At 34.0% G+C, this 27,454-nt stretch overlaps 1 protein-coding gene across 14 annotated transcripts in view; it reads right to left on the bottom strand.

Annotated features, from left to right (window-relative positions):
- The window catches only part of FBXW7 (F-box and WD repeat domain containing 7), a 165,475-nt gene that overhangs the window by 17,400 nt on the left and 120,621 nt on the right, over positions 1-27,454 (bottom strand). For 13 of the 14 annotated variants that reach the window (XM_036242023.1, XM_036242033.1, XM_036242021.1 and 10 more), the window contains 2 exons: positions 12,383-12,465; positions 9,269-9,410 (listed from right to left, as the gene is read on the bottom strand). In XM_036242023.1, coding sequence (XP_036097916.1) covers positions 9,269-9,410; positions 12,383-12,465 — 225 coding nt within the window. Of the gene's footprint in view, positions 1-9,268; positions 9,411-12,382; positions 12,466-14,909; positions 15,599-27,454 lie in introns of those variants that run through there. The other variant, XM_036242031.1, reaches the window with a different exon arrangement.

The raw sequence follows: 27,454 nt of genomic DNA, 5'->3' as shown, positions 1-27,454 counted from the left end.
AATGATAATCACTGAGTATCACCAAATTTATTAGATACCTTAATTTTATAAAAGCTTTAAAAATGTCATGGTTTTAACAGGAAAATATTTTTGCATTAACTATTATGATTATTATATATTCATCTACCACTAAGATACTGGTTTAGAAACCAACATTTTATTCAGAAACGTCACTTCAGTTTACTGAGTAAACAGGGAATTCTGACATGATTTTCTTTCCTCTACATCTTTCAAGTGGGTGCCATACAACGTGATGGTCTGAATGAAGTAGTCGTCTGAGGAGACTGTCAACATCATTTAGAGAAAAATTAATAACTGGACATACTGCACATATGACAAGTGTCTTCTACAAATCAAAAGGACTTGGATTTGTTGTGTGAAAAGAACTTCAGATAAAACACACCAAACAGTAGAAAATAGTAACTAACTTAGTAGTAAAATTTGAATATGAACAAAGAGGGTAAGAAATAAAGTACTGCATTCCAGAAAAACAAAAACACATAATTATACCTCAGAAATATGAACTCCTTTAAACTATACTAGGGAATTCTTTAAAAAAAAATTTTTTTTTTCTTTTTAGTGAGGAACACCTGCACAGAAAAGCCATGTTCTTTAAAGGAAAAACTAAAAAGGGCATATGAGTAATTTAAAATGTTAAGAGTTTTCCCTCAAAATATTCATGTAAAACAAATAACCTTGGAATTCTTAAGTGAAAGAACATCCGTGAGGAGGCTGATTTAAGGACCTTTGTGAATTATGTCCATTTTGGAAGTGGGTAAAGAGAGAACAAGAGATGAGGTTTGAAGCTAGAAAGATCTGAATTTTGATTCCATTTCTTGCTCAAATTAGGAACCTGCATTTTGTAATATGTGAAATAGTTAATAACTGAAAACTGAGATATACTGAGGACACAGGAAGCCTTATTTAGAACACTTTTTATTTTTAAATGTATTTACGTATACTCTACAATAAACTTCATCTAGTTTCCTACCATAAAGTATACATTATGATAATACTATCCAACATTTCAGCAGTACTTCCGGAAAACCTGTCACAAACATAATCTCATTTAACCATTACACAAACCTGGGAACTGTCCTCATTTCATTACCGAACATGAGAAAACACAGGCTCTGTCTAAGAAGTGGGCCCTTTCCTTTTACTTCTGCACATACACATTCCCAGACCACTGCCCTTGAGTTCTCACCTTGTCGCCTTCGGGTTAGGGTGAGGATTCATGCATAAAATTAAAAATACATACATGTATATGCACACACATGACCAATTAAAAGTAGTTAATTTGAAGTTTGATTATTTTGTTCAGTTCCCCTCAAACAGATTAAATTCCTGGTTCAAAATTAACCTTTTTGACAAAACTTACACTGACCACCAATCTCCACTTGTCCCTGATCAATTAGTATCAATGCTATAAACTCTGATTTATTGATTTACATTCCTCACAAGATTTGAGGTAGCTTTTTATAATATTGTTGTTCCTCTCTGTCTACATGATAAAGGTTCATAAACACTAGTATTAAGGAGATATACATTTTGGGTAAAGGATAACCATGCTGACTTCATTAAAATGCAGCTTTAATTAAGTTACTTGATAACAGAATAATTTTAATATAAATTTCTTAATCTCCTATACATATATTAATGCATTTCAAAATATTTTTTAGAAGTGGTTAGGGTTAAATATTGATATAAAAATAAAGCTAGCCTATGTAATCCTCTATAGTAAAAAGACAGTGAAATGTATTTCAATGTAGTACTACCTTATACACTATATATTTTACAGCTACTATGAATACATCTAATTCAAAGTGATATACTATACATGATTAATGTTTTCTTTAAGTTAATGTATTATTACTAATTTTAAAAAGAAAGAAATAGAAGAACACTACCAACACACAGTATACAATTGCTAAAAGATGCAAAAAATACCTTTAATCAAGGATTTGAAGAGATGGAGTATAAAATAAAAAAAGCCAGAAGAGAACATAAATAACTAATTCAGATATCAGGTAAATGTCAGAAACTTCTATATACTTAAGGCAATGTCCATGATGAAAATTAGGCTGCATAGTAAAATGTTTCTAAGACTTTAAACTATATTTTTTATTTTGTGTTAAATAATATTTGATTTAGTAAGTCAAATAAAAGTAAAGTTATATCTCATTTAAATAATACATGCATTTAGCAGATGTTACTTCGTGACTTTTTAATAAAAATATATCCCATGCAGATCAGTAAGGTAAACTATAAACTACACAGTGAGTGAGACTGTTCCCACTGACCAGACATACTCAGCAGTCTAACTGCTCACACCCACATATCTTAGGTGGTTCCAGTAAAAGTCTGGACCACACAGACAGCTCTCTGCCCAGCCTGGATTTCTTCCCTGAACTCCAGACCTGTATATAAAATTGCTTACTCAACATGTATTCTTGGATATGTGATGGAACCTAATATGCCCATGATCTTTCTCCTCAAGTATGCACATCCACAGTGCTCCCTATTTCAGTAAAACGCAGGCCAAAAACTGTGGGGCCATCTCTCACCTCTCACTCCCTCACTCTCACTGGTAGATGGTTCCGATCCATCGATAAATTCTAAGGCCTTAAACTGCAAAATATATCCAGAAGGTGACTATTACTACACTGGTCTAAGCTCTTATCTCTTACCTGGATTATTCCTATAACCTCTTACCCACCTCCCAGCTTCCCACCTTTGCCCTCCTCATTCTATTCCCCACAAAGTAGTCACAGTGCCACTGCTAAAAGTCACTCCCTCTTCTGCTTAAACCCCTCCAGACCCACTTCACTCAGAGTAAACACCAAAGTCTTTCGGTGAGCCTACAGGGTTGTACTTTCCTATTCCTTTTCCTCATTTACTCTGCTTATTCAGAGACACTCTTCCTGTGCCTCAAACACACCAAGCGTGCTCTGCGTCAGAGCCTTTGCACGGGCTGTTCCCTGGAACATCACTCCCCCAGGCACCCACAGGGCTTGCTTCCACACATCCTTCTCTGGGCAGCCTTTGTGAAACCGCAAACCGGTTCCAAGCCCCCCAGTCCTGTCACTCTCCCAACTAGAATCTAAGTTCTGCAAAATTGGTGTTTTGACTTTTGGGTTTTGGGGTTTTTTTTAGAGTGAGTGAGGGGGTCTTTTTTGCTAACTACTGCAGCCCGTATCTGAAGTACAGCCTAGCACCTAACAGGTGCTCAATAAATATCTGTTAATATTCAATGAATGAATCCCCAAAGAGTCAACAAATACTGTCCCAACACTATCTCAACACACTCTCTGGAGTGTTTTTATCCTTTATATATGATGGTATCACTAGAACTTTCTTGCTTTGTCTGGTTCCAAGACTGGATGCAAGTTTTGTAGACATACATGCTTTAGCAGCAAGGTGAAGTATGTATTAACTTGAAAACCTTGCAGCTAATAACTATATTAAAACAAAATAACAACCCACACCAACCTTTAATGAGGAAGAATGGAAAGAGCACTGAACTGGGGATCGGAAAATCCACATTTAAAAATGTTTTCATTGATATTTTAGAGAGAAAGGATGGGAAAGAGAGATAGAAACATTGATGGGAGAGAGAAACATCAATCAGCTGCCTCCTGTACACCCCCTACTGAGGATCGAGCCCAAAACCCGCGCGTGTGCCTTGACGGGGAATCAAACTGGGACCTCTCAGTCCATGAGACGACACTCAATCCACTAAGCCACACCAGCCAGGCAGAAAATCCAATTTCTGGAGGAGATACTGACATTAATTAGGTTACAACTTAACCTCTGCAGCCTTAGTTTCTTTTTTTTTTTATCCTCACCTGAGGACATTCTTCCATTTTTTGTTCAGGCAGAGTGGGAGGGAGAGAGAAGGAGAGAGAGAGAAACATCGACGTGAAAGGGACACATCGAGTGGTTGCCACCCACATGACCAACCAGGGCCGGGGACAAACTGCAACCGAGGTATGTGCTCTTAGCGGGAACCGAACCCGGGTCCCTCTGGACCGCAGGCCAACGCTCTAACTATTGAGCCAAACTGGCCAGGGCCAGCCTTAGTTTCTTTATCTGCAAAAGTGTTAGACAATTCTGATAATAATTAATTTATTTCTATTCTGAAAAGTAGTTGTATTGAAAAAGAAAAAAACTTCCATTGGTCTTTCATGGTAAAGCTATGTAGGGACATGTTAAAGGGGTCAGGAAAAACATCCCAAATTCAGAAAGGTTCACAAAACACAAACTTTAATTTGTGGACAAAACTGCAAATGCCAACTTGAAAACTGCCCATGAAAGTGATATTTCATTTCAGATAATTAGAGAATACAGGTAGTAGAGAAGAACGGAAGGAACACTGAGCTGTAATCAGATGCCTGGGTTATGCTGGTAGATTCACTGTGGAACCACTTGGAAGTCCCATAATTAGTCTGAGTTGCAGAGACCCCACCTGTATAATGAGGGGCTTCGTCCAGATCAGTGGTTCCCAAATGCTGGTTGAGGAATGCGAGAATCATAGAGTCCTACAACCCACCATCAAAGAGTCTGATTCAGTGGTCAAGGTGAGGTTGAGGACATTCTGTTTTAAATAAACAACTCATCCGGGATTGATGCAGGTGATTCACACACCAGCAGTAAAGCTGACTAACACACCTGGATGATCCTTAGTATCCCAGTCAGACATATACATTATGACTTTGGACAGTACTAGAGAAATCACTGCTCTCGTAAGCCCAGCAGATGGTATCCAGTCTGTTCCAACAGTTCCAGGAGTAGAGTACTTACTATCTCCCATTCTACTGTGGGCCAGTTCTAATTGTTAACTTCAACTTATATCCAAGTCTGAATCAAAGAATATGATCCAGGTTTTGTTTTCTGAAAAAACCAAGAATCAGCCTGATATATTTTTATACAAAATTCTTCAAAATGTTAGACACAATATTTTTCCTTAGTCTTCTCTGGCTTTCTTCAACTCTTCCTAACACAACAAGGTTTCTTGATCATACTGTTTCAAATACAATTGCAAAATAATACTGAATTCATGTCCTGCTTTAATATTTATTTGGTTGACTGTCAAAAAATATCTAAATAAATAAATTAGAAAAGTTTTGTATAATTTCTAAATGTTACCATGAAGCTTGATTAAATCCTTCAATAGATTAGTTTTTACTCCTTTCAATTTTAAAACACAGAAGAGTTTTCTAGTTTATCATTTAAACAGTATTTTAAGTGTAACAGGTATTTTCAAAGTACATTTGCAGTTTTAATGCAATGCAAATATGCTCTGATTAGAATAATGCTAATAATGTTAAGCTAATGCATCAGTGTGAAGCTGGTGTTAACAGCCCCTTTCAGACATGAGCCATCTGAAGCTCACAAAGGCTATTTCTGGACTAAGAGAGGACACTAATATTTATTGAGTCTCCACTATAATTCCAAGTATAGCTTAAGCATATTTACATGTTTCTTCCCTTTCGACAACTTTTTAGAATTATATCTATGTTACAGAGAATAAAAATAAAGGCAAGAGTGGTTATATAATATCAACAAAATTACTCAGTGATTAAGAGGCCAAAGCCAGAATTTGTACTAAGAGCTTTTCCAAATCATATGTGCTTCTCATTCTATCAGGTTGCCTCTGAATATAAATTTCAACATAAGAGAATGTCAATGTTATTGGTGTCTTTACCTAGGCTAAAATTTTCAAGTGAAAAACCATTTATTAACACCCAAATGGCATAAACAACAAAAAGTTTTCTTCCCCAAAATTAACATTCTAAAGCATCAATCTGGCTGCCAAAACAAGCAGAATCAATGACTACTGAAAATTCAAACAGTGCGAAATTTCGGGCGGGGGGGGGGGCACGACGACGACTTTGTTTTGTTTTTAATTTGTACTTCTATTTTGCAGCGGCATTCTGTTTCAATTTCCCTTTCTCCAAAATGGTGTGTCATTTGTTCTCATTCAATTTATAAATTGAGAACAGAGTAGTACTCTGTTAGAATAGATGGAACTGGACCAAAACAATGCTGTATCACTGCCTCAGGAGCAACAGCAGAACAGTAAGGGGACAAACTCTCCCATTTTGCTTGTTATGTAACAGAACAGTCATCATTAAATCCCCCACAGCATATCTGTAGAAATCATGCCAGTTTAATTACCCCCAAGTATCCAACAACGGTCAACTCATGACCCCCTGCCCCCACCTTAAAAGTGTATCTCTCTGCAAGTTAGGCATTAAAGCATTGTAAGCCCTTAGGCAAATGATTCATTTCTAGTTACTTTGGAATCAGCCTTGAAAATAAAGGGCAGTGAACAACAATGAGGCCTTGGGTGTGTCAGATACAGGCATGGTAGTCAAAGGATTAGGGTTCTGATCTAGCTGTCTAGGTGACCTTTTGTTTCTAATAGACTTCCATGCTATAGAATATTTATCTGGAAAAAAAAAATAGTATGATACCTACAGGGACAATTCTACATACTATTCTTATGAACTAAGAACAAATTTTCTTCACTGCATCTACTTTTCATACGTAAAACAATCAAATAAGCCCTTTTTACCAAACAAAAGCTAGCCTAATATTCTTTAGTTTACTGAATCTCATTAATCCTAAGAAACAAGTTAAAAAAAAAAAAACTCTTTCAAGTTGTGATGCATCTAACAACCTAGAATGTCTCAGATTTGATGATATACAGTATGTGGTAATGTGGACATTTCATTAAGAAAAGCACGTGCTACCTAAACAAGCAAACATTGTAGCCAGGACTCCCTAACTGCAAAATAATTCACAAATGCCCCTACTATACAGATCAGTATTTGAGAAAGTCCCATTAAAAATGGGGGGAAAACAAAACCAAAAAGCTAGCAAACAATATTTTGGAATATTGGAAAAAATGGGCTCATACTCATTTTAAATCTCACTCTGGACAACTTTCTCATAATAAGTAAAGCTTTCCATATAAAACAAATATTTTGGAGGCTGTCTACAATGATGATAAAACTATTACTATTAGTGTAATTTTCAACCAGGTGGTACTTTCATATAAAAATGAGATGAAATAGGTTCTGCACTACCTTCAAGTGCTGTGTTGCTCACACTGTGAGCATACGCAGTGTGACCACGCACACCCATACTCGCATTTCCTTGGTTTAATCGCAGGTGGTCAAAGTCTTGAAAGTATTTTTTAAGATTGTATTAATGTCTGAGTCCTATTTTTACCTCTTATTGACACATAACTTTCTTTTGAAAAGGATGCAACAAAAAAAAATTAGACTCTAGGGCCTGCATATGAAAAACACTTAAAAAAATTTTTTTAAAATCATGAACCTGGGCCCAACTGGTGTGGTCAGTGGCTGAGCATTGACCTATGCACCAAGAGGTCACCGGTTCGATTCCTGATCAGGGTATATGCCCAGGTTGTGGGCCAAATCCCCAGGGTGGGGGGGCATTTAAGAGGCAGCCAATCGATGTTCTCTTTCATTGATGTTTCTATCTTTCTTTTCCTATCCCTTCCTCTCTCTCTAAAATCAATAAAGAAAAAAAAAATTTTTTAAACCATGAACCTGGAAGGAGGAGAGAGGATAATCCTGGGGGAAGGTAAAATTAATCAATAAATGACTGAAAATGAAAAAAAAACCCATCACAAGTCTTTGTAATTGTAGAGCTTCATAATACTGCAAAAACAGTGAAATACATTTTTCATTCCTCTAACCATAAATTCTCAACCTCAGCACTATGACATTTTGGGCCAGATGATCCTGTTGTGGGAGGCTGTCCCTTACACTGCCTCCTCCCACTAGAAGCCAGCACTGTCCTGCGGGTCCTGTCTGCCCTCCCCCATGCCTGCAGTCGTAACAATGGAAAATGTTTCAACCAAGGGAAAACCTGCCCCCTGTCAAGAACCACTGCTATAACCTTTCAGTTACCAATTGGAAAAAAAAAAGTTATCTTAGTTTTTCTGAAATCATGTGAAGGGTAGAAACAATGTAAAAAATCCATTTAAAAGAAATATTGTTTCATGTGAATATTCTAGCTATTGAAGAAAAAAATTGGGACATTTATTTATTTTTTTGCCCATGTATTTAAAATACTAGGATTTACATAAATGGACATCTTAAAAATCTGAAATATCAAATAAAGTATCCTCTTTTCAACCATTATTCCCTTATGCATTCATAAAATACCACCAATAAAGCAGCAAGAGGTAAGAAAATAGATTCATTTTATATTAGAATGGTGACTAATATCACAGAAAGCTTCACTTTACATAATTTATATTATTTACTATTTACAAAGAATAATTAAGCAAGTGTTTAATCCATGTCAACTCTTTTGCTAAATATGTGATTTATATGCATAATCTCATTGGAAGAAGGGAGAAAAATCAATATGACTATCATGAGTCATGAAACTCATAATTTTCAAGGCTTGGTTGTAGTTAATCATCCTGGTAAACTTTTGAAGAATTTAAATACTACTATAATACAGTAATCAGAATTGGAACACAATAAACCATACGCAAGCACGGCACAATGAAAAGAAGCTGCATCAACTATTGGAGGCTACTAGGTGGAGTAATAGTGGTGGGTACGTTACCACCAGTGACTAATTAGTGGAGTTCTTAACATTACTCCTAAATGCTTAGCTTCCAAGCAATGCAGTTTAGAACATGAATACTTTTAGCAGCCTCAGAAACCCAAACATAAAGGGGAGAAGGAAGAAAGATCTTATTACCTAAAAAGCAATAAAAGAAATACAAATGCACACCTCCATAAAATAAGCACTCTCTTGAGTAATACACTTAAAAATGAAAATGAGCTCCCCTATTTTTAATAGCATTTTAAAATTGAGATATACTTCACGTAACATAAAATCCACTATTTTAAATGTACACTTCAGTGGTTCCCAGTACAGCCATCTTGCTGTGCAACCATCACTACTATCCAATTCCAGAACATTTCCATCACCAGAAAAGAAACTTCGTGCCAATTAGCAGTTAGTCTCAACCTCCCCTACAACCACAGCCTAGCAATCACTTAATACACTTTCTGTCTTTATGGATTTTCCTGTTCTGGAATATAATCATACAGTATGTGGCCTTCTGTGTCTGGCTTTTTTAAAATTTAGCATAATGTTTTCAATGTTCATCAAAGGAGCATGTAACAATTCCTTTTCATGGATGAATAATCTCTTATATTTTTTCAGCAATTAAGTGAAGCATTTCAAGTACTATTTTTAGACATGTCACCTGAAACATTTTCAGCCATTCCTGGAGGCCTGTAGGTGGTTGGACAGATGTAATTCGGCGACGCTGTTGCCCTTGGCCATTGGCTGCTCTCAGATCTCCAAAAGTCGTTGGTGTCGCTGAACATGGTACAAGCCCAGTGGTACTAGAAAAAATATAAGAGTGAAAGCAAACACAGATATTTATTAAGAATAACAGGTTCAAATTTAATAAGAATGATGATCTGGCATATTTTAAACATCAATCAAATTATTATTTTTATTTGCTTATTCCCAGAGAACAAGAATACATAAAACCAATTCTGCTATTCTTAGAGTAAGTTTCCTGCCTCCTACATAACCACCTGTTATTATCCCAGCAATACTAATTGCAACCAAATGACAGAATCTCTATGGCAAAAATGCAAATTGTTGATGCATACAAATAATGTTAAAATATTTCCTTAGAAGATAGAGGTTCCACGTCTCTTTTGACTGGTCTTCAATGACACAATTAAATAAAAGTTAAAATTTTCTTTATAGGGGTGTGTGTGTGTGTGTGAGACTCTCAAAAATTCAAATGTAGAAACAGTATGTTCAGATGTTTTGGACATTTCACTAGTCACACTGTTCCTTGAGTTTGCCCCAGATGCCTTCTAAACTGTTTATAGTATGTGCCCATTTCTCTCCAATTTTTGTTATTATAAAGCGTAGTCTAGATAATATTTGACAGGAGCAAACCTTGATTAGAAATGTATTTCCTCAAAACAGGTTAAGTGTTAAAAACATACTATATGCAAAATTAAATGAGATCATCCAAACAGTTTTATTTAAACTTTGAGATTTTTTTAAAAACTTGAAATTCAATTCTACCACTAGTAAAATAAGGAGTTAAGACTAGATTATCACCCTCCAAAACTGTCCAACTCTCCTAAAAACGACTAATTAGAAAAAGTATAGTTATAACTGTTATTCATATATTAAAAACCTTACTTTCTAATTTCAATAACTAAACCATTTAAACTCAAGGTAAATACTATACATCTCCTATTTTAGAGACAGTTAAAAAAGGAGCAGAAAGATTTAGTTAACTAGATACATTTGTATAATAATCTTGAATTTATTGAGCTATGATAATAAAGTGTTTTAAATCCAAGAAATTGTACCCTAATGGTTGAATATCAAGCTCTGATAAATGACTAATGAAACAACTCCAATTCTTTTCTAGTCAGTGTATCTAATTATTTTGTTAAAAATGTATCTCAGTCACCATATTTTTAAAAATTTTCATATCTACCACCTTTAAATCTTTTAACATACATCTATGACAATTTCTCTAACATTCAACAATTAAAACTATTTTTTTCCTCTATCAAATTTCACAGGTAAGCTCTATTTTTTTCTCTGAAATGAAACAATTTTTAAACAGTGATAACTTAAATTTTCTAATAAAAATGATAGAAAATTCTAATTTTATCTTATTAGAAAAATCTGTCAAAAAATTAGAAAACATCAAATATATACTGAAAACATCTCCAAAAAGACAGGGTATGCTGTTTGGTTTGCTTTGACAATATTATATGTTAAAAGCCTAAAAATAAAATGTTCACCTTTTCAGGTGCTTTCTCAATATAAAAATAAGCAACTAAAGATAAATTTTACTAAATTGTGTTCTGCAGTAAAAATCCAGCATTCATTTATAAGCTCCCTTAAAAAATAACTGAACAATTTAATACCTTTGTCCTGGTATCAGCCATATTAATAAAAGACCAAAAATTATATGATTAACTGGAATCTACATTTTTTTTTAATAACACATTTTTTAACATTACACTCAACTTTCTTATCCAAGAAATACTTTATCAAGACTAGGAGGAAAAGGCAAAAATGAAGTGAGTAGTTTCACTTGTCTCTGTGTCACTCCACACCCTCTGGTGGAAGTACCAAAACACAGTGAAACTGTCAAGAGGCAAAGGGTTAAGTAAGAGGAAGGGGGACAGTTAACATGAGAAAATAACACAAAAAGCATTTTCTGAATAACTAAGAGATAGTTTAATTTTTGTTTTCTGTATCATCTCTGCATTTTTTGTATATAAAACTATTCTAATTATTATGATTTCTAAGTTCCATAAAGAAGCATTTGAAAGAAATATTTCCCACAACTGAATGAAATAAAAATATAAACTGTTTTCTGTAAAAAAGGATGCAATCTGCAACAAATTCAATCACAAACACTTAAGTCTGAGCAATGTTAATTTTACTGCATCTTATAGAATAAAAATAACTCTAAATCAAAATATTTAGGGAAAAAGAAATGTCACCATCATGAAGTTCTTATGGTTTCTACAGCTAACTTTGAATCACCTATCTGAAAAAGTGACAATTATGCAAAAAAAGACCAAAAAAAGTTTTTAAGATACTTTTGTCATTTAAATTTTAAAATACCACATTTCCAGTGATATCCAAAGCCATTTTTAATGGGCTGGGTAATAGATATTGTGCTTAACTTAGCCTAATTAGCGTGAGGGTGGGAAGTTTTATACTGATGCAAAATCCAAAAATGATGGAATGGTGCAGGAAACAAGACTACAATTGTATTTAGTTGTTATGGAAACTATTGTACTGGTGTAGAAATGTATGTGTTAAAAACACAAGACCTACCAAGCAAATAAAAGGGGATTTCTAACATAGTAATTTTATGAAATATGATTTAGCTAGTAATTACGAGGCTTTTTTCACTGCTAATAAATATATCTTCAATTTTGCATATATAAAGACACTCCCTAGAACAACTGTTGCTATAGTAACAAGATACATTTGCTCATATTTACATTTTTGGATTTACTTTTTTAAAATTCCTGAAAAATTGTGATTTAAAATTTTTATTGACAAGAGAACTTCTGCTTGTATCTTACGTCAATGTATTTGTAACAGAATATAAAGCTATAGTGGTAACATTCTTCTCCTTATTTTAAATGAAGTATTTCCCAATTTTCAATTATGTGAAAATGTGTTTGTCAACAGTGCTAGTGACATTATAATTCTATGAGAATAAACTGAAAGAAATGCTTTTACAATCATCAACTCTTTGAAAAAACACGAGAATTATGAGAGAATCAATTATTATATTTAATATTACCTTGTATATTCTGAGACTTTGCATGGTTTCTTTCCCAAAGAAAAAGAGCGGACCTCAGAACCATGGTCCAACTTTCTTTTCATCTATAAGGTAAAACAAATAAGATATGTGTTTTTTTTAATCACCTGTCCAACTATCAAATTTTAACATTATCATTGGTACTACTGAAAAAATCTTAAATTTCCATCTGTCTACAATGTTATTAGGAATAGTTAAATAATATAGAAAATAAATGTTTCATAGTTTCTTCTATTAGTTCTACTTTGTTCTACTCTTTATAAGACTGGAAAAGTGAATTTTCCCCCCTAATATTTTGTCCAGAGAACAGTGTATGGGGACTTAAAAATTGATATCCATCACATATATTTCTTGAGAGTAATATACCTTTCATGCTTTCCAGTTTAAGAACCAACATAGAGGAAAATGTCATATTAATCCACACAGAAAAGAACCATATTTAACATGCCTTTCTTATTGATCTTCATTTTCCTTTAAAAACATATCTTAAGAAAGATCAAATAAACAAAATTCAAAACTTCAGATGGAAAGTAACAGTAACTGAATTTAAAACACATATTATTATAAAAGGTAAAGAGAACAATGCAAATAAAATGATCTTGAAAAGTAAATATAATAAGGCATAAAGCAATGAATATGGGTAATGAGGACAGTAAAAAAAGTAAGTCCATAATAAGAGAGAAATTTGGAGATGGTTAAATAAAGGTGGGGGGAAGTCATCAATTGATATTTATACAGAATATAGTTCTACTGACAGATACTCAGGGCAAATAATTCTGATTTGAAAAGTAACAAGAAAAAGACTTAAAAAGAATAAGTTATCCATCTTTGTAAGCTATATCCAATATTTTATAGCTTTAAAGTATTTCATTATGCTGTATTTATGTAATACTATAAATATATTCAGAATTATATTTTATCAACATGAATACCGAAACATTTATTTTTTATGTTTCACTATCAGTTAACGGAGGTCATCGAACTACACATATACCATAAAACCAGAAAATAAGATATAATAGGATTCAACTTTTTCTATTTCAACAACCCCTCTCAGATGTGCATCTGCTAATTAATTACTGTATTACTGAAAATCACATGGGGGGAAAAAACCCAGATAGACAGCTATCCTCATTTTTATAATAAGGTGAAATCCTTGCTTTGCAGAGCCTTATTTTCTTACCTACTGCCTCACGTGGGGACATCATAACACATTTATGCTACACTGTAAATACTGAAGAGGACCAACAAGACTCTAAAAATCTTTTTGAACCACACTCTGAATCATAAAGACTATGTTTTTATCACCATGAAGAAAGTCTTCCAAAATACATGAACAATCTTACAATATTAGGAGCTAGGGGTGAGAGTATAAGCTCATCCACAATGTATATCTTAGTTCATGAAATACCTACTGGAAACAAATTGAAGTGGTTTTATTTCAACCCTTTAGAACTTTCTGCACTCATTACATTGTTTTAATGTGATTCCTCTAAAAAACCATTATTTTCTTTCTTCAAATAATTTTAATAAAAATGAAAAATAAGTATGAAAGATTTAATACATAGGTAGCCACGTGCTTGCATGTATCTAAATTATAGACACGTACACATATACTCAAATGTATCCATCAGGAAGGTCAGTAAGTACAGATTACCTTAAAATTCTAGTTTTTTTTTTTATAACTTCCACAGATTCCTATTTTCAAAATTATTATGAAAAACTTTGATATTTATTCTAATTAAGTTTGGAACACTGCCTTTCAGAACTTCCCTGGGTATCTTGTAAATACATTGGTATAAATGCTATTTGGCACTAAAAGCAAACTTTATTTCCATCTTAGAAAACATTCAATGAATAAAAATGCCCGATATACACATCAAGGGAACCACTGAGAAAGGATTTTTACCTTTAAAATATTTTATAAAATAAAGCACTTTCTGTACGACTACAGAAGTCTTTTAAATATTATATCTACTGAAAATACTGACTTTAGAACCAAAATGTAATTCTGCAATTTTTAAGGGTGCAGAAAGTAAATATGATCTTTTAAATATAAATTCCCAATAGCTTATAATTCTATACTTTAAAAGAGTCAACTAAAGGAAAAAGAAAAAATATATAGATATAAGGTATAGAAAAATTAAAGGCAAAAGGTTCACTAAAAGCCAACTATGGGTAGAGTATTTCCAGGTCAGCATTTAACGGAGCCACATTTCTAAAGTCTGAATATATTTTTAGTGAAAAATTCTTAGATTCCAATATCCATTTTCTTTTCAATTTAAAGCTTTTTTTTTTTTTTTTTTTACAGCTCACGTCTTTCCCGTTTGCTTACATTCACAATATAAAACAGAATAGCAGACATCCAGCCACCCACCAAAATTAGAGGATACTGCAGCCATCTCTGATGATACAGATTTTCCTTCTCAGGCAGGCACACACTCACACACACGCACACACACACACATACACACAATCATACAACACAGGAAGAAAACAGATTACTTACTTTGTAAAAAATCATTTTTAGTGTGCCGTAGAAACCCATATTTTCTGTATTTTTCCCCTTCAGTGCTTCTGTGCCCCCGTGTGTCCGGCTGCTTGGCAGTCTCTGACAATATAAACCTTTTTCAGGTAGGTATGTCACAGATTCTAATGTGGACATGCTCAGGCACGTCAGAAAAGGAAGATTAGGGAGCAGAACCGGCAACAAAACTCCACAGTAAAGGCCAGTGCAGCTCAGTATCAAACCGCGTCTCGGGACACACACACATACATGCAGCTTGACTGAAGAGAACTCGAGGGAATAATGAGAGAGAACCGAGAAGATTATTGGAGGAGACTATGCCCTGTCAAAGCCTTGACTGAACAGATTCCTCCCTCAGCAGCAGAGGGATCAGATTACATCTTCCCTTGAACACAGAATGGTGCAGTCCAGGATTCAGCAATGCAGACTGCACATCAATTATATGGTGATCCGCTCCAGGGAACCCGTGAGCACACAACGCACTGAACACAGGGAGGATGTGGGCAGCAAACGAGACCGCCCCCACACGCCAGCCCCTCTACCCTTTCAAACTTTCACGAGGTTATTTTTGCATTTTGTAAAATCTGCCTTTTTGAAGACTTTGAAATGGCAAGCATCATTTCCACAAATCAGTCCTTTCAGAAACATTTAAAAAATGGAATAAATTTCCATCGGGTCCTCCCAACAGAAGCCAAGCAGGCTATTTTCACGAACTTATCCTGTTGCAGTCCTGGCACAGACTGACCAGATTTTTCAAGTAGCTGGATGGTACAAAATGGGCAACCCCTAAGGGAGAAGTTAAATATTCTTTGGGGTATTTACAATAAAGTAAACCAGTTTGAAACATATGGCATTTGCAGAAAATATGTATTATTTTTCAACCTGTATATTTCTTATATTAAGATTTAATGAAAATATTCCCTATGCTTTTCCATTTCATTCGTTTCAAACATAGCTTTCAAGAAAATTACCAGACACTTCATCAATCCTTAGTAATTATAAAACTATCTCTTTAAGATGAACAAACTACTACTAACTGTATAAAGTTTACCTAAAGGTTCTATTTCTCCAAGGGAGCAAAAACTGTGCTCATAGGAGAGTTTTACACTTATTGTTAATCTTGAGTAAACAGGAGGCACAGGACTTCTATCTCCAGAATTATTTTTACAATATGTATTGCTTATCATTAAAAAGGCCTTTTACATAATGATAAAGGTACCAAAGTTTGCCTGAAGGCAACCTTTTTCTTAGAATGACAGCAACACAAATCTAAAATTTCATTTTAACTGTAAAATGAAATCTAGATATTTCATCTTGCAACCTGCTACACAACTAGCTTCAGAGGCAATTTATTAGATTCCTTGGACTAGAAAGACCCATTATTAAGGGTCTAGTTAATTAACTCCTACCCTCCCCATTTAACATTCTTTATTACAAGTAAACTGTGTGCCAGTAGTTATTTAAGTACTTAGAATTCTTCAGAAAAAAGAAGCACCATTTAGACTTACCACATTTTAATACTCTCTGCTGTGGTAATAAATGACTTTCACTAGGAAATGATTCTAAATACTGCATAAAATAGTATCATAATTTAAAAAATAAATGTTTACCTTTATAACTAAGACATGAAGTCAGAGTAATGCATTTTACTTTGAAACATAAATGAAATAATCTAAAATTTTATTTTGGGTCTTCTCCTAGAAATTATATTCTATAGTCTATCATCTTAAAAAAAAAAATCTACCTGACTCTTAAACGAATTCTTATCTTCAGACACAGTATATACACATGTACCCAGGAGAAGTCATCTTCTAAGTAAAAAATTAGGTTACTTCAAAGGAAAGTTCCTTTTAAAAAGAAATCTCCTACTCTAAGAAAAAAAATCCAACTGCTAGGAATGGACCCACAATCCCTTTTATTAGAGGCCTCAGAGGACTCAGGATTTAAAAAAACAAGATGAGGAATTCTTCCCACCTCCCCTCACCATTTCTGGGCTATCTGAAGAAATTAACTGTAAAATGAACACCTGAAATTTCCTCTAAAATCAGTGGTATCTAGCTTGTCAGAGAATAAATGGACTACCTACCAGTCACAGAACAGTATATACCTTGACTTCAATTGAAATAATTTCCTATTTCTAGTTGCACTATCCTTTTCAAATTAAGTCTACTTGGTTGAAGACAGACCAACTTTAATAAACCAGGGACACTGTCTCAAAATCTATGCTATTTAAAGAAAAAAATATATATCTTAGTTTGTATATTCAAAGAATGCTCTTGGGGTTACATGGATCCTATGTATGGCCTATGAATTTATAGGAAAACCTGATTTCCACAAATGTATGTTTATATGTAGGTATGTATATTCATGTTTTGTTTTTGAATAGACAAAATATTTACAAGGTTCAAAAATCAAGAAGATATATAAAAAATATACATTGGGAAGACTTCCCACCACCCCACAATTCCCGTCTACCATTATTCTCACTTAGTACTGATTTTTTATTTGCTTACCCTTTAAGTGAGAATGAACATGTTTATAAGTACTCACGAAGACTTTATTTTCCCAAGTATTTAAATAATTTCCCCTAATATCTTGTTTACAATGTTAATTTGAACTATCAAGAAACAATTTGCTAAACAAAGCTAGTCAACCAAGTCTCTAACTAGATTTCAAATTAATAGAATAAAAATGAATGATTTTCAATATTCTCTGAAGTACTATTAACAAAAATTGTGATCTATTATATTATTTTCATCCTAATCTATATACAAACACAGCAAATAAAATCATTCTTCCATTCCTATTTCTGGAAGTCTTGGCTAAAATACAGATGTTTGAAACTTTATGTAGAGATTTAAATTTTTTAGTAGTATGATTGAAAAAGCCTTTGTCTGTCTGTCTGTCTTATTTAAACATTTAAAAACTGAGATCAGCCTATACGTACGTTAAGTAAGTTTACCAAAAAAAAAAAAAAAGTATTTTATGCTTGATGTTAGAATGTTAACTAGTAAGTTCAGAGAAGGTTAGCTAATCAACCATGATAGCTAAGAAAATAGTTGTGCAAAATTTTAGAATATCTCAATGTAGTAAATATATTTTACTATAATATACTAAATCTTGACGTAGTTTTAGTTAAGTAACATGTTTCCCACTTTATAAAAAATTATTTCTTGCCCTGGCCGGTTTGGCTCAGCAGTCAGAGCGTTGGCCTGCAGTCTGGAGAGACCCAGGTTCGGTTCCCGCTAGGGGCATGTACCTCGGTTGCGGTTTGTCCCTGGCCCTGGTTGGTCGTGTGGGTGGCAGCCACTCGATGTGTCCCTTTCACGTCGATCTCTCTCTCTCTCTCTCTCTCTCTCTCTCTCTCTCTCTTTCTCTCTCTCTCTCTCTCTCTCCCTCTCCCTCCCACTCTATCTGAACAAAATATCAAAAAAAAAAAAAATGTCCTCAGGTGAGGATAAAAACAAAAATTCTTTCTTGTGGTGAGTAACTTATAAGCCTTATTGAAAATCGATTAGCAAGGGGGAATGACTGACAATGAGGTCCTGGAATACAGTCTATCGGATAACTTAGACCCAATGCTCAATCATATCATAACTCCACATAGCTAGGTGTACAAGGAGAATGGATGAGAGCAGTAACTTAAAAAAAAAAAAGTACAAATATATAAAGATGTACTGCTCAGAGTCTAAGCCTCTGGGAATAATGGCCATAGAATGACTAACCTGTGAGCTAATACAAGAGAAATGGCTTTCTGAGCAATTGGGTAGGCAATACGTTTTTACAAGAGCAAGTTGTGGCTATGGGCAAAAACAAAATTAATCTATATACAAAGTGAGAAAAATATAAACAGTAAAAGTCTTGTATCTTCAGAGAAGTATGCATTTTTATACATGGTATCAATAGAGGAAGGAATAATTAATAGATAAGAGTTCTCCTCCTCACTTTGACCACTAAAATTCATTACTTTCATTAAAAACATATTCTTCCATTATTGCACTTATCATACCTCATTGTCATTCTTTTTATACATCTTTCTCCCCTACTATCTGCTCCTTGAAGGTTCACATCTTACTCTAAGACACTGTGCATAAATATAATATTTTGAATAATGATCCATATAAGCAATACTAGCAACCACAGCATCATCCTTCTAAAGCACATACTATGTTATAAAGTTTATCTATTATAATTAATCGATGATACTATGAATACTACTGATTCTCTTTTCATTACCTTGCTGACATTTTTAAGAGTAGGAAAATGTGTTTATATTCTTATGTCAGTGATTTTCTTTACTATCATCATGAAAACATACTTTACTCTGACATTACACCAGAAAAACCATCTACTACAGTTAGATGTCTTGCCCTGAGCATAGAATTTAGATTAGAGACAGTTCAATATTTCAACATCAAAGAACGGAATGCCAAGCATGTTGAGGCTGAAAATTTTTTTTTAAATCTCACTAACATACTGTCATTAACTTTCTGGGATGAAAGTTCTTATTAAAAGGTTCATGACTGAAACTGGGAAGTTAATAAACTTGTTTTATCACAGGTTTTATCAATTAAAATAGTATATATGCCCAGTATCTGTATTTCCTCTAATGCAAGTAGGTGGCAGTATTGATCAATAAGCTATAGTCATTCATTAGGCACTTATTTAACACTTATTATGTGTTAGGCACAGCAAAGCATATAGTTAAGAAAAAATTTTCTTCCTCTACTGAATTTGTGGACAGTTTAAGACTAAATAGGATAATACACACACATACACACACACATATGACTCTTAGGACTCGCACTGAAATCAGTTCTAAACATTTTTTGAGAATAGGTAAAATTAACAAGGTGAGACAGATTTTCTTTGAAATTACCATCCAAGCAAACAAATATCAAAATATTACTGCATTAGAAAAAAATTGCAAACACTAAATATTGTAAATATCTAACTTATCTTTAACATAAACTTGTTTGGAGAGGGGGAATATTTATAATATTACAAGCAAATAATATAACAAAATCCTAACCTCAGAAAAGCAAAACACAAGTCAAAACTTCATAGCTCAGAGTGGTTTTAAATTTTTTTTCACAACACTTATCATTATAGAACTGGTATAAATCTTATTTTTCATTAAAGTTTAAGGCATTTTTACCTCTTTTTACAAAAATGCAGCACCTGAGGATTTGACACAAACTGCAACATTAATTCAAGCAGAAATATTTTTCCATCCCTTCAGACTGGGCCACATTTGTGATCTAATAAACGCGTGCACCAATGTATGCATCTACCCATATGTAAATATCCACATACACTGAGTTTGACACAATAACAGAAGTTAAGAGTTTGATTTATCACAGCCACAGAAGAAAACAATGACTATGGTAGTTTTCCTTGCTTGTTTTCTGAAATTTATATTGTTACAGAGCTGTCAGAGAGACTTAATACATGTATTAGAACATTTCTTACAATATTTTAGACAGGCAACACCTGCAATCCTGCAATAATTTAACAAAGTTAAGTCACTCTGGAGTTTATCTAGAAAGCATAATCTTTACATCTCATGTTTCAAACCTAAAATAAATTACCAATAAACATCTTAAGTTCATATCCAAAAATTTCCTCTCAAATTTTTGTATAAAAATTTTATAGTAATCCCTTTACTAAAGTAAGAAAAATATTATGAGAAACTATAAAAAAATAAGGTTGACTTTAAGAAAAAAATAAAACAGCAAATATAACCCAGGAAAGAACTTAACTAATAAGCAGAAAGAATGATATCAATATTCCCTCACTGTAAGGCCTAGAATCTTATTCACTCTTCTCCTCTATCCAGTTCCATATTTACCACTGCTATTCGTGATGTTCAAATATATCACCTGACTTGAGAAAAATTTCCTATAAATTGTGTATATCAATCTTATATTTTAGTATTAAAATAAACTTTTATTTCAAGGATTGTTTAAAATTCTGTAATTAATTTCTTAAATCACCTAATAGTCAATGACCATAAAGTTTTGAGAAAAGAGCTAAAGCCTAAGAAGTAAAAAAAATTTCATCCCCTGAATCAACAGAAAAGCATTAATAACAGAAAACCACAGTTTAGAACTATCAGGGATCTTGGAAATCATTTTATCTAATTTCCCTTTGTTTGTGAAATGAACATGAGCTTTGGAATCAGAGAAACCCGTGTTTAAAACCAGGTTTGCCATTATCAGAGTGTAACCTAGTAGGGGTTACTTGACCTTTATGAGTTTTCTCTTACTCATTTCTCCCTCACCAACCTAACCCACAGAGTACCTGTGAGGACATAGTAGATGCCTAGCACACAACACATATCCTATAAATACCCCATAAAATAATAACTATTATTAATAGGTGAGAAAAGTGAGGTAGAGAATTAAGTGTCTGGCTTGGGTTATACAGCTATATTGGAACCTCAGACTCCAGTCCCAAGTTCACTACTATTTTCTGATTTCTATTAGATATGTGATAGTAAAGGTTGAGCTAAAAAGAATTAGACATTGCTAAAGAAGAAAAAAGGGTTACATTTTGCAAAAAGCAATTAAATATGTGGACTACAACTACATCTTGATCATTCATTCAGTTCATGGAATGATTATCCAGGACCATATAATTATGCTTCTGCTACATGTGGGAAAACTGAGGCAAAGACATGATGATTGGGGAAAAGGTGACAGAACAGATGTAGGTGAAGAAGAAATCAATCAAATAAGAAATAATCACCTACTAAACCCTAACATCTCTAAAATGCTTCAGAGGACAAATAAAAACATTACAATAACTCTCCTCCCTCAAGATTCCTAAAATCCAACTAGCAAGACAAGAAACTCATTGAGAACAATATTTGACTAGATATCAAGTACCAAATGAGGTAGTGTAGGAGGTCAGAAAATGGGGAAATAATTTAAATAGTCTGAGAAGATTGTATAGACGATATGGTCTTGCTTCTAAGTTTAAAATCAGAAATTTAGTAGATGTTGAAGAGAAAGAAGGACCTGAGTTCTATGTGGAAATGCCACTGCCATTAACTTGAAGGATTAACAACATCCTTCTAGAAGTCACTGGTCTTAAAGGTTCATTAGGAGATAACCTATTTAGCTCTGTGTCTCCGAATTCAAACATTTAATATTACAGTTAGAATATTCATTTATTCGTTAACTTACAAGTAACTGTTTCTTCAACAGTACTCCCTGCCATGACTCATTCTTCCATTTTAGGGCTCATATGTGTCTCTCTGTATAAGCAGAACTTTATACTGTGTGGGTGTGAGCATTGTTGACTTTTTATTGTAGCTACAAACACTGACTACTAAGGAGTCCTGTTTCAAGAGGCACTCCTACTAGAAATCATACATACAAGCAGGCTGTACTCTTTCTTTTTTTTTAATCCTCACCTCAGGATATTTTTCTATTTATCTTCAGATAGAGTGGGAGGGAGGGGGAAAGAGAGAGAAACATTGATGTGAGACAGAAACATCAACTGGTTGCCTCCCGCATGACCCAACCAGGGCCGGGGACTGAACCGCAACCGAGGTACCTTGAACGGAATCGAACCTTTTGACTCTTTGGTCCGTGGGCCAACATTCTAACCACTGAGCCAAACTGGCCAGGGTACAAGTTGCACTCTTAAATATGGGGGGAAATAGTACAAATCATTTAGGATCTTGTAAACCATGGTCAAGAGCCTGGACTTAATTCTAAGTACACTGTGAAATCATTAGAGGATTTCCAGATTGGGAGTAATTTAACACAGCTTCCATATATATCTTTGTTTATATTATTTTTATATTTTCAAAAATGTATATAAAATTGAAGACTGCTCACAAAGAAATTCTCACTTGCTAAAGTCATAGATACAGAGAAAAAAATACATAACTGTATTTGAACTCTTTTCAACTCCTTCATGTAGCAATCACTCTTCCATTTCCTTCATCACTTGTCACCACACACTAACTCTCAAACTCAGCACCTATCCCAAAAGATTCCTAAACTTGGAAAAGAATTGGAATAGCTGGTAAATACTTAATTAACCTATAATGTATGCCAAGCACTATTCTAAATTGTTTTCATCTAGTAACTCAATTCTACAAGGAAGGGGTACCTACCAGATCACATCTCTGATTCTTTGCTCTTTAACTTTCTGTGTTTTGATTTTATCACTCCAGTTGATAATTTACTCTTTTTGAAAGAGAGAGAGATTGGGCTCAAATCTCTAGACTATCAATGCATCTGCCAGCTTATGTTAGCAATGTCTACGACAGTGAAAGACATGCTTACCCTGAGTTATTGGAGGTGAAAGGATCCTACCTATGGTACACTTTTTTGAACTGCTCCTCTGTGACTCTAAAGAAATCCAGAACATAATCACAGAATCTCAAGGTTGGAAAAAACCTTCAATTAAAGTTTAATACAGCCTCAGGTACAACTCTTAGGTTCACTCTCACTAGCATGTAGTCCTTCAGGATCCGCTTAATCTAAAATACATGTTACTCTCAATTCTGTGAACTTCTATTATTTGGCTTACTGATTTGGTTAATTATGTCCAATTATACATATCTGACTAGCAGATACATAAAGTCCAGGTTCAAACTATTATATTTTAAAAAATACTGCCCAGCTGGTGTGGCTCCATGGTTGAGCATCTATCTACCCATGCACCAAGAGGCTGCAGGTTCAATTCCGTCAGGGCACATGCCAGGGTTGCTGGTTCAATCCCCTGGTAGGGGGTATGCAGGAGGCAGCCAATCAATGTTCCTCTCTCATCAATGTTTCTATTTCTTTCTCCCTCTCCTTTCCTTTCTCTCTAAAAATCAATTTATATATATATATTTTTATATATATTTTATATATATGTATAATATATAAATATGTCTTCTCATCTCAAGCATCTTACAAACGTACCAGAAGAATTCAAAATGAGAAAGGATACTTTAACTAAGTCTATGGACTTATTTCACTTATTTAAAAACACTGATTAAGTAGTTATTCCATATTGATGTTGGGCCAAGAAGGAGTATGAATCACACCAGATCCTTGCTTTACAAAGTGTACATCATAGTGATTTTTAATCAATTCTTCACTTATTTTGGAGTAGTTTGCCTGCTCTTTAAGTATTCAAGTGTTAGAAGTAGCTGTCAAATGAGTAGGGAAGAAGCTAGTAGTCAAGCCCCCACTACATTAAAAAAGGATTCTAACTATCCATTTTAAATACATCAATTTACATTTAAAGCAATTACCATATATATAATTTAACAAACTGCATTCCTTATTTCAAAAGAATCAAGCACTATGCTTACATGATTCCCCCACCTTTTCAGGACATTCCAAAAGACTGTGAAGACTTGGCAAATTAAATCTGAATACAAAGAAATATTGCTGGAAATATGTGGGTCAAGGTAGGGTTTGTCATAATTTTGCCTGTCATGGAAATATTTCCAAAATAACTGTTAATCGGAAAAAGTATCTCACCTATAGTAGTCTTTTATTTCCAGTGAACTATGAGACTAATGGTTAGCAGCACTTTGAGATCTTGGCAAAACTATTATAATAAAAGTATTTTATTTGTAAGTTAATTTTCTTTACTAAAATATTCTTTAACGTTTTAGTATATAATTTAAAATATATATATATGTATATATACACATACATATAATACATATATATATAAGTACTCAAGGACTCCAAATGTTTAAAAATTAACTTTGAAAGCTTGTCACATTTGATATATGACTCTAAAAGGTTCTTTCCATAGGAAGAACATCATGGGTTTCCAGCAGCTGATTGAAGACATGGTATGAGTGACAGCATGACTACCACTAAACAAATGTGTGTTACAATGTAACCAAGAAGTGCTCTGCACATACAGTTGGTCTGTTGGGAAGTAAAACATGGTAATTTGAGAAAGTTTTTAAAAAACTAAATCTTAAGTTTTTTATTGAGTCGATGAATATTCAAACTTCTACAAAAACAAACAAAGCCTATGAGGAATAGCTTATTTAACTCTACCAAAGACTGTAAGTCAAAGCTAGCATAAAGGTGTTAAACTTTAGAATATTCTTAAAATTGTGATATTTTGTTAGTCTTTGGGATAAACACACACAAAACTCTTGTTTTCAAGCCTTTCCTTTAAAGTTATTCTATCAAGAGACAAAATAACATATTGAAAACATAAAATATTTTTCAAGAGATGTTAAATAAAGACATGTTAGTCATCATAATAAAAATGTAAGCAGCAAAGATTATAATAAAATAGCATTGCCCTGGCCAGTGAGTCTCGGTGGGTTGGACAATGTCTTACCCACCAAAAGGTTGCCAGTTCCATTTCAGTCAGGGCACATGCCTGGGTTGTGGGCTCAATTCCCAGTAGAGGGTGTGCAGGAGGCAGCCTATGAATATTTCACTTTCACATAGCTGTTTCTCTCTCCCTCTCTCTCTAAAAAAACAAAAATCAATAAAACTATTAGAAAAAAATAAAAATAATAAAATTAAATGGTATTTTCTAAGATAGTTTTACCCAACTAGCTTTTATTAAACAATTACAATAAACAGATTTTGTTAGACCAAGAAACAATTTACTCCCCACCAATTCATTTATTTCAAAAAATTTAACTCTATATATTCACTGTATTTGTTTATAGAAAGGAAAAGGAAATTATTAGAGAAAAAATTATGGTGAGCCTCTAACCCCAACTTCTACCAAATTATTATCAGTCTCATCCATATGAATCCTATGAGTCATATAATGGTTGTCTATTTTCTAAACAATAAAACAAGAGGGGAAAAAAAAAAACTAAACAGTGATTCAAACATTTTATTTTTACAGAGCTAGATCCATCACATTCAAGAAATATGTAGCCAGGGTTACTAGAAACCAAACACTAAGTAAAAAAAGGATGTGAGCCCTGGCCAGTTTGGCTCAGCGGTTAGAGCGTCGGCCTGCGGTCCGGAGAGACCCAGGTTCGGTTCCCGCTAAGGGCACGTACTTCGGTTGCAGTTTGTCCCCGGCCCTGGTTGGTCGTGCGGGTGGCAGCCACTCGATGTGTCCCTTCACGTCGATGTTTCTCTCTCTCTCCTTCCTCTCTCTCCCTCCCACTCTATCTGTACAAAAAAATGGAAAATATCCTCGGGTGAGGATAAAAAAAAAAAAAAAAAAAAAAAGGATGTGAAATTGAGCACGCTGTAGTCTCTATCCTCAAAGAACTTCCAATTCAGGGGGAAGAACAGATAAGTCAATAAAAAAAAAGACAAATCAATATAACTGATAAATGAAACTGCTTAATTCTTTAAAAAAATCCTCACCCAAGGATAGAGTGGGAGGGAGGGGGGAGAGAGAGAGAGAAAAACATTGATGTGAGAGAGACACACTGATTGGTTGCCTCCTGCATGACCCTGACCAGGGCTGGAGATCACACCTGCAACCGAGCTAGCTACGTGCCCTTGACTGGGAATAGAACCCATGACTCTTTTGGTCCTCAGGCCAAAGCTCTAACCGCTGAGCTAAACTGGACAGCACAAAATTGCTCAATTTTTATGACAATGCATAGAGCTAGAAAGAACAAGAGATAAATATTTTCAGGAAATGCATATGGCAATATTTTAAATCAAAAGAATAAAGGAAACATAAATACTAGATTTTTATCTGACTTGAGTGCTCCTTAAGTACGTACTATTAAAAATACTACTATTTAAGTCTGTTAAACAACTAAAGAAAACTTACTGTATGACAGGTACTCTTCTATGTGCTCTACTTACATTAACTCATCAACAGTGTATTATATTAACTCACTGAAACCCTGTGAAGCAGGTACTATCATTATTCCCCCTTTACAGATGAGGAAACAGGCACAGAGGGTTTAAGTCTCTAAGGTCACATAACAATTAAGTAAGGGAGCTAGGATTTGAACTCTGGCAGATCTTTGTCTCTAGTTTACAGAAAATGAAATAGGGTTTTCTACATACATAGCAAGAAGTACTAGTGGTAAAGAAATCTCCAGGATGTTTCCTGAGATATTTCAATGTGCAAATATATGATATGTGGATGAAATATAATTCAGGGTCACAGCAGACACAAAGAAAGAAGAGACAAACTAGGCAGCTAACTGTGTACTCTGGCACACTTCTGGGAATTTACCAAGAACTTGACAAAGAATTAATACACTACTGCCAACACTTTCTTGGTGAAGAATTGATCCCATCATCTTTGACATTAAGTGATCAGTAAGCACAGTGAACGATGTTCACACTATACGTGTTTTTACTTCCTTTTCCTAATCTCCCTAAGAACTTCTATATCCAATCTTTACTTCTTCATGCGCTATGCTTTATTTCTCTAAAACATAAAATGACGAAAAAATGATGAGAACAGAATACACCAAAATAACTCCATTGAAAATCCTTTAGAATGAACTATTATGTCTTTCACCCTAACCAAAATGATTGGAACACTACAGAAAGCTGACAGAAGTTATATGCATCATAACATTTACTCAAGAAACTGTTTCA

This window comes from Molossus molossus, unplaced genomic scaffold (genome assembly GCF_014108415.1).
Source record: "Molossus molossus isolate mMolMol1 unplaced genomic scaffold, mMolMol1.p scaffold_m16_p_4, whole genome shotgun sequence".
Taxonomy (NCBI): Eukaryota; Metazoa; Chordata; class Mammalia; order Chiroptera; family Molossidae; genus Molossus; species Molossus molossus.
This window is presented reverse-complemented; position numbering and strand designations above follow the sequence as displayed.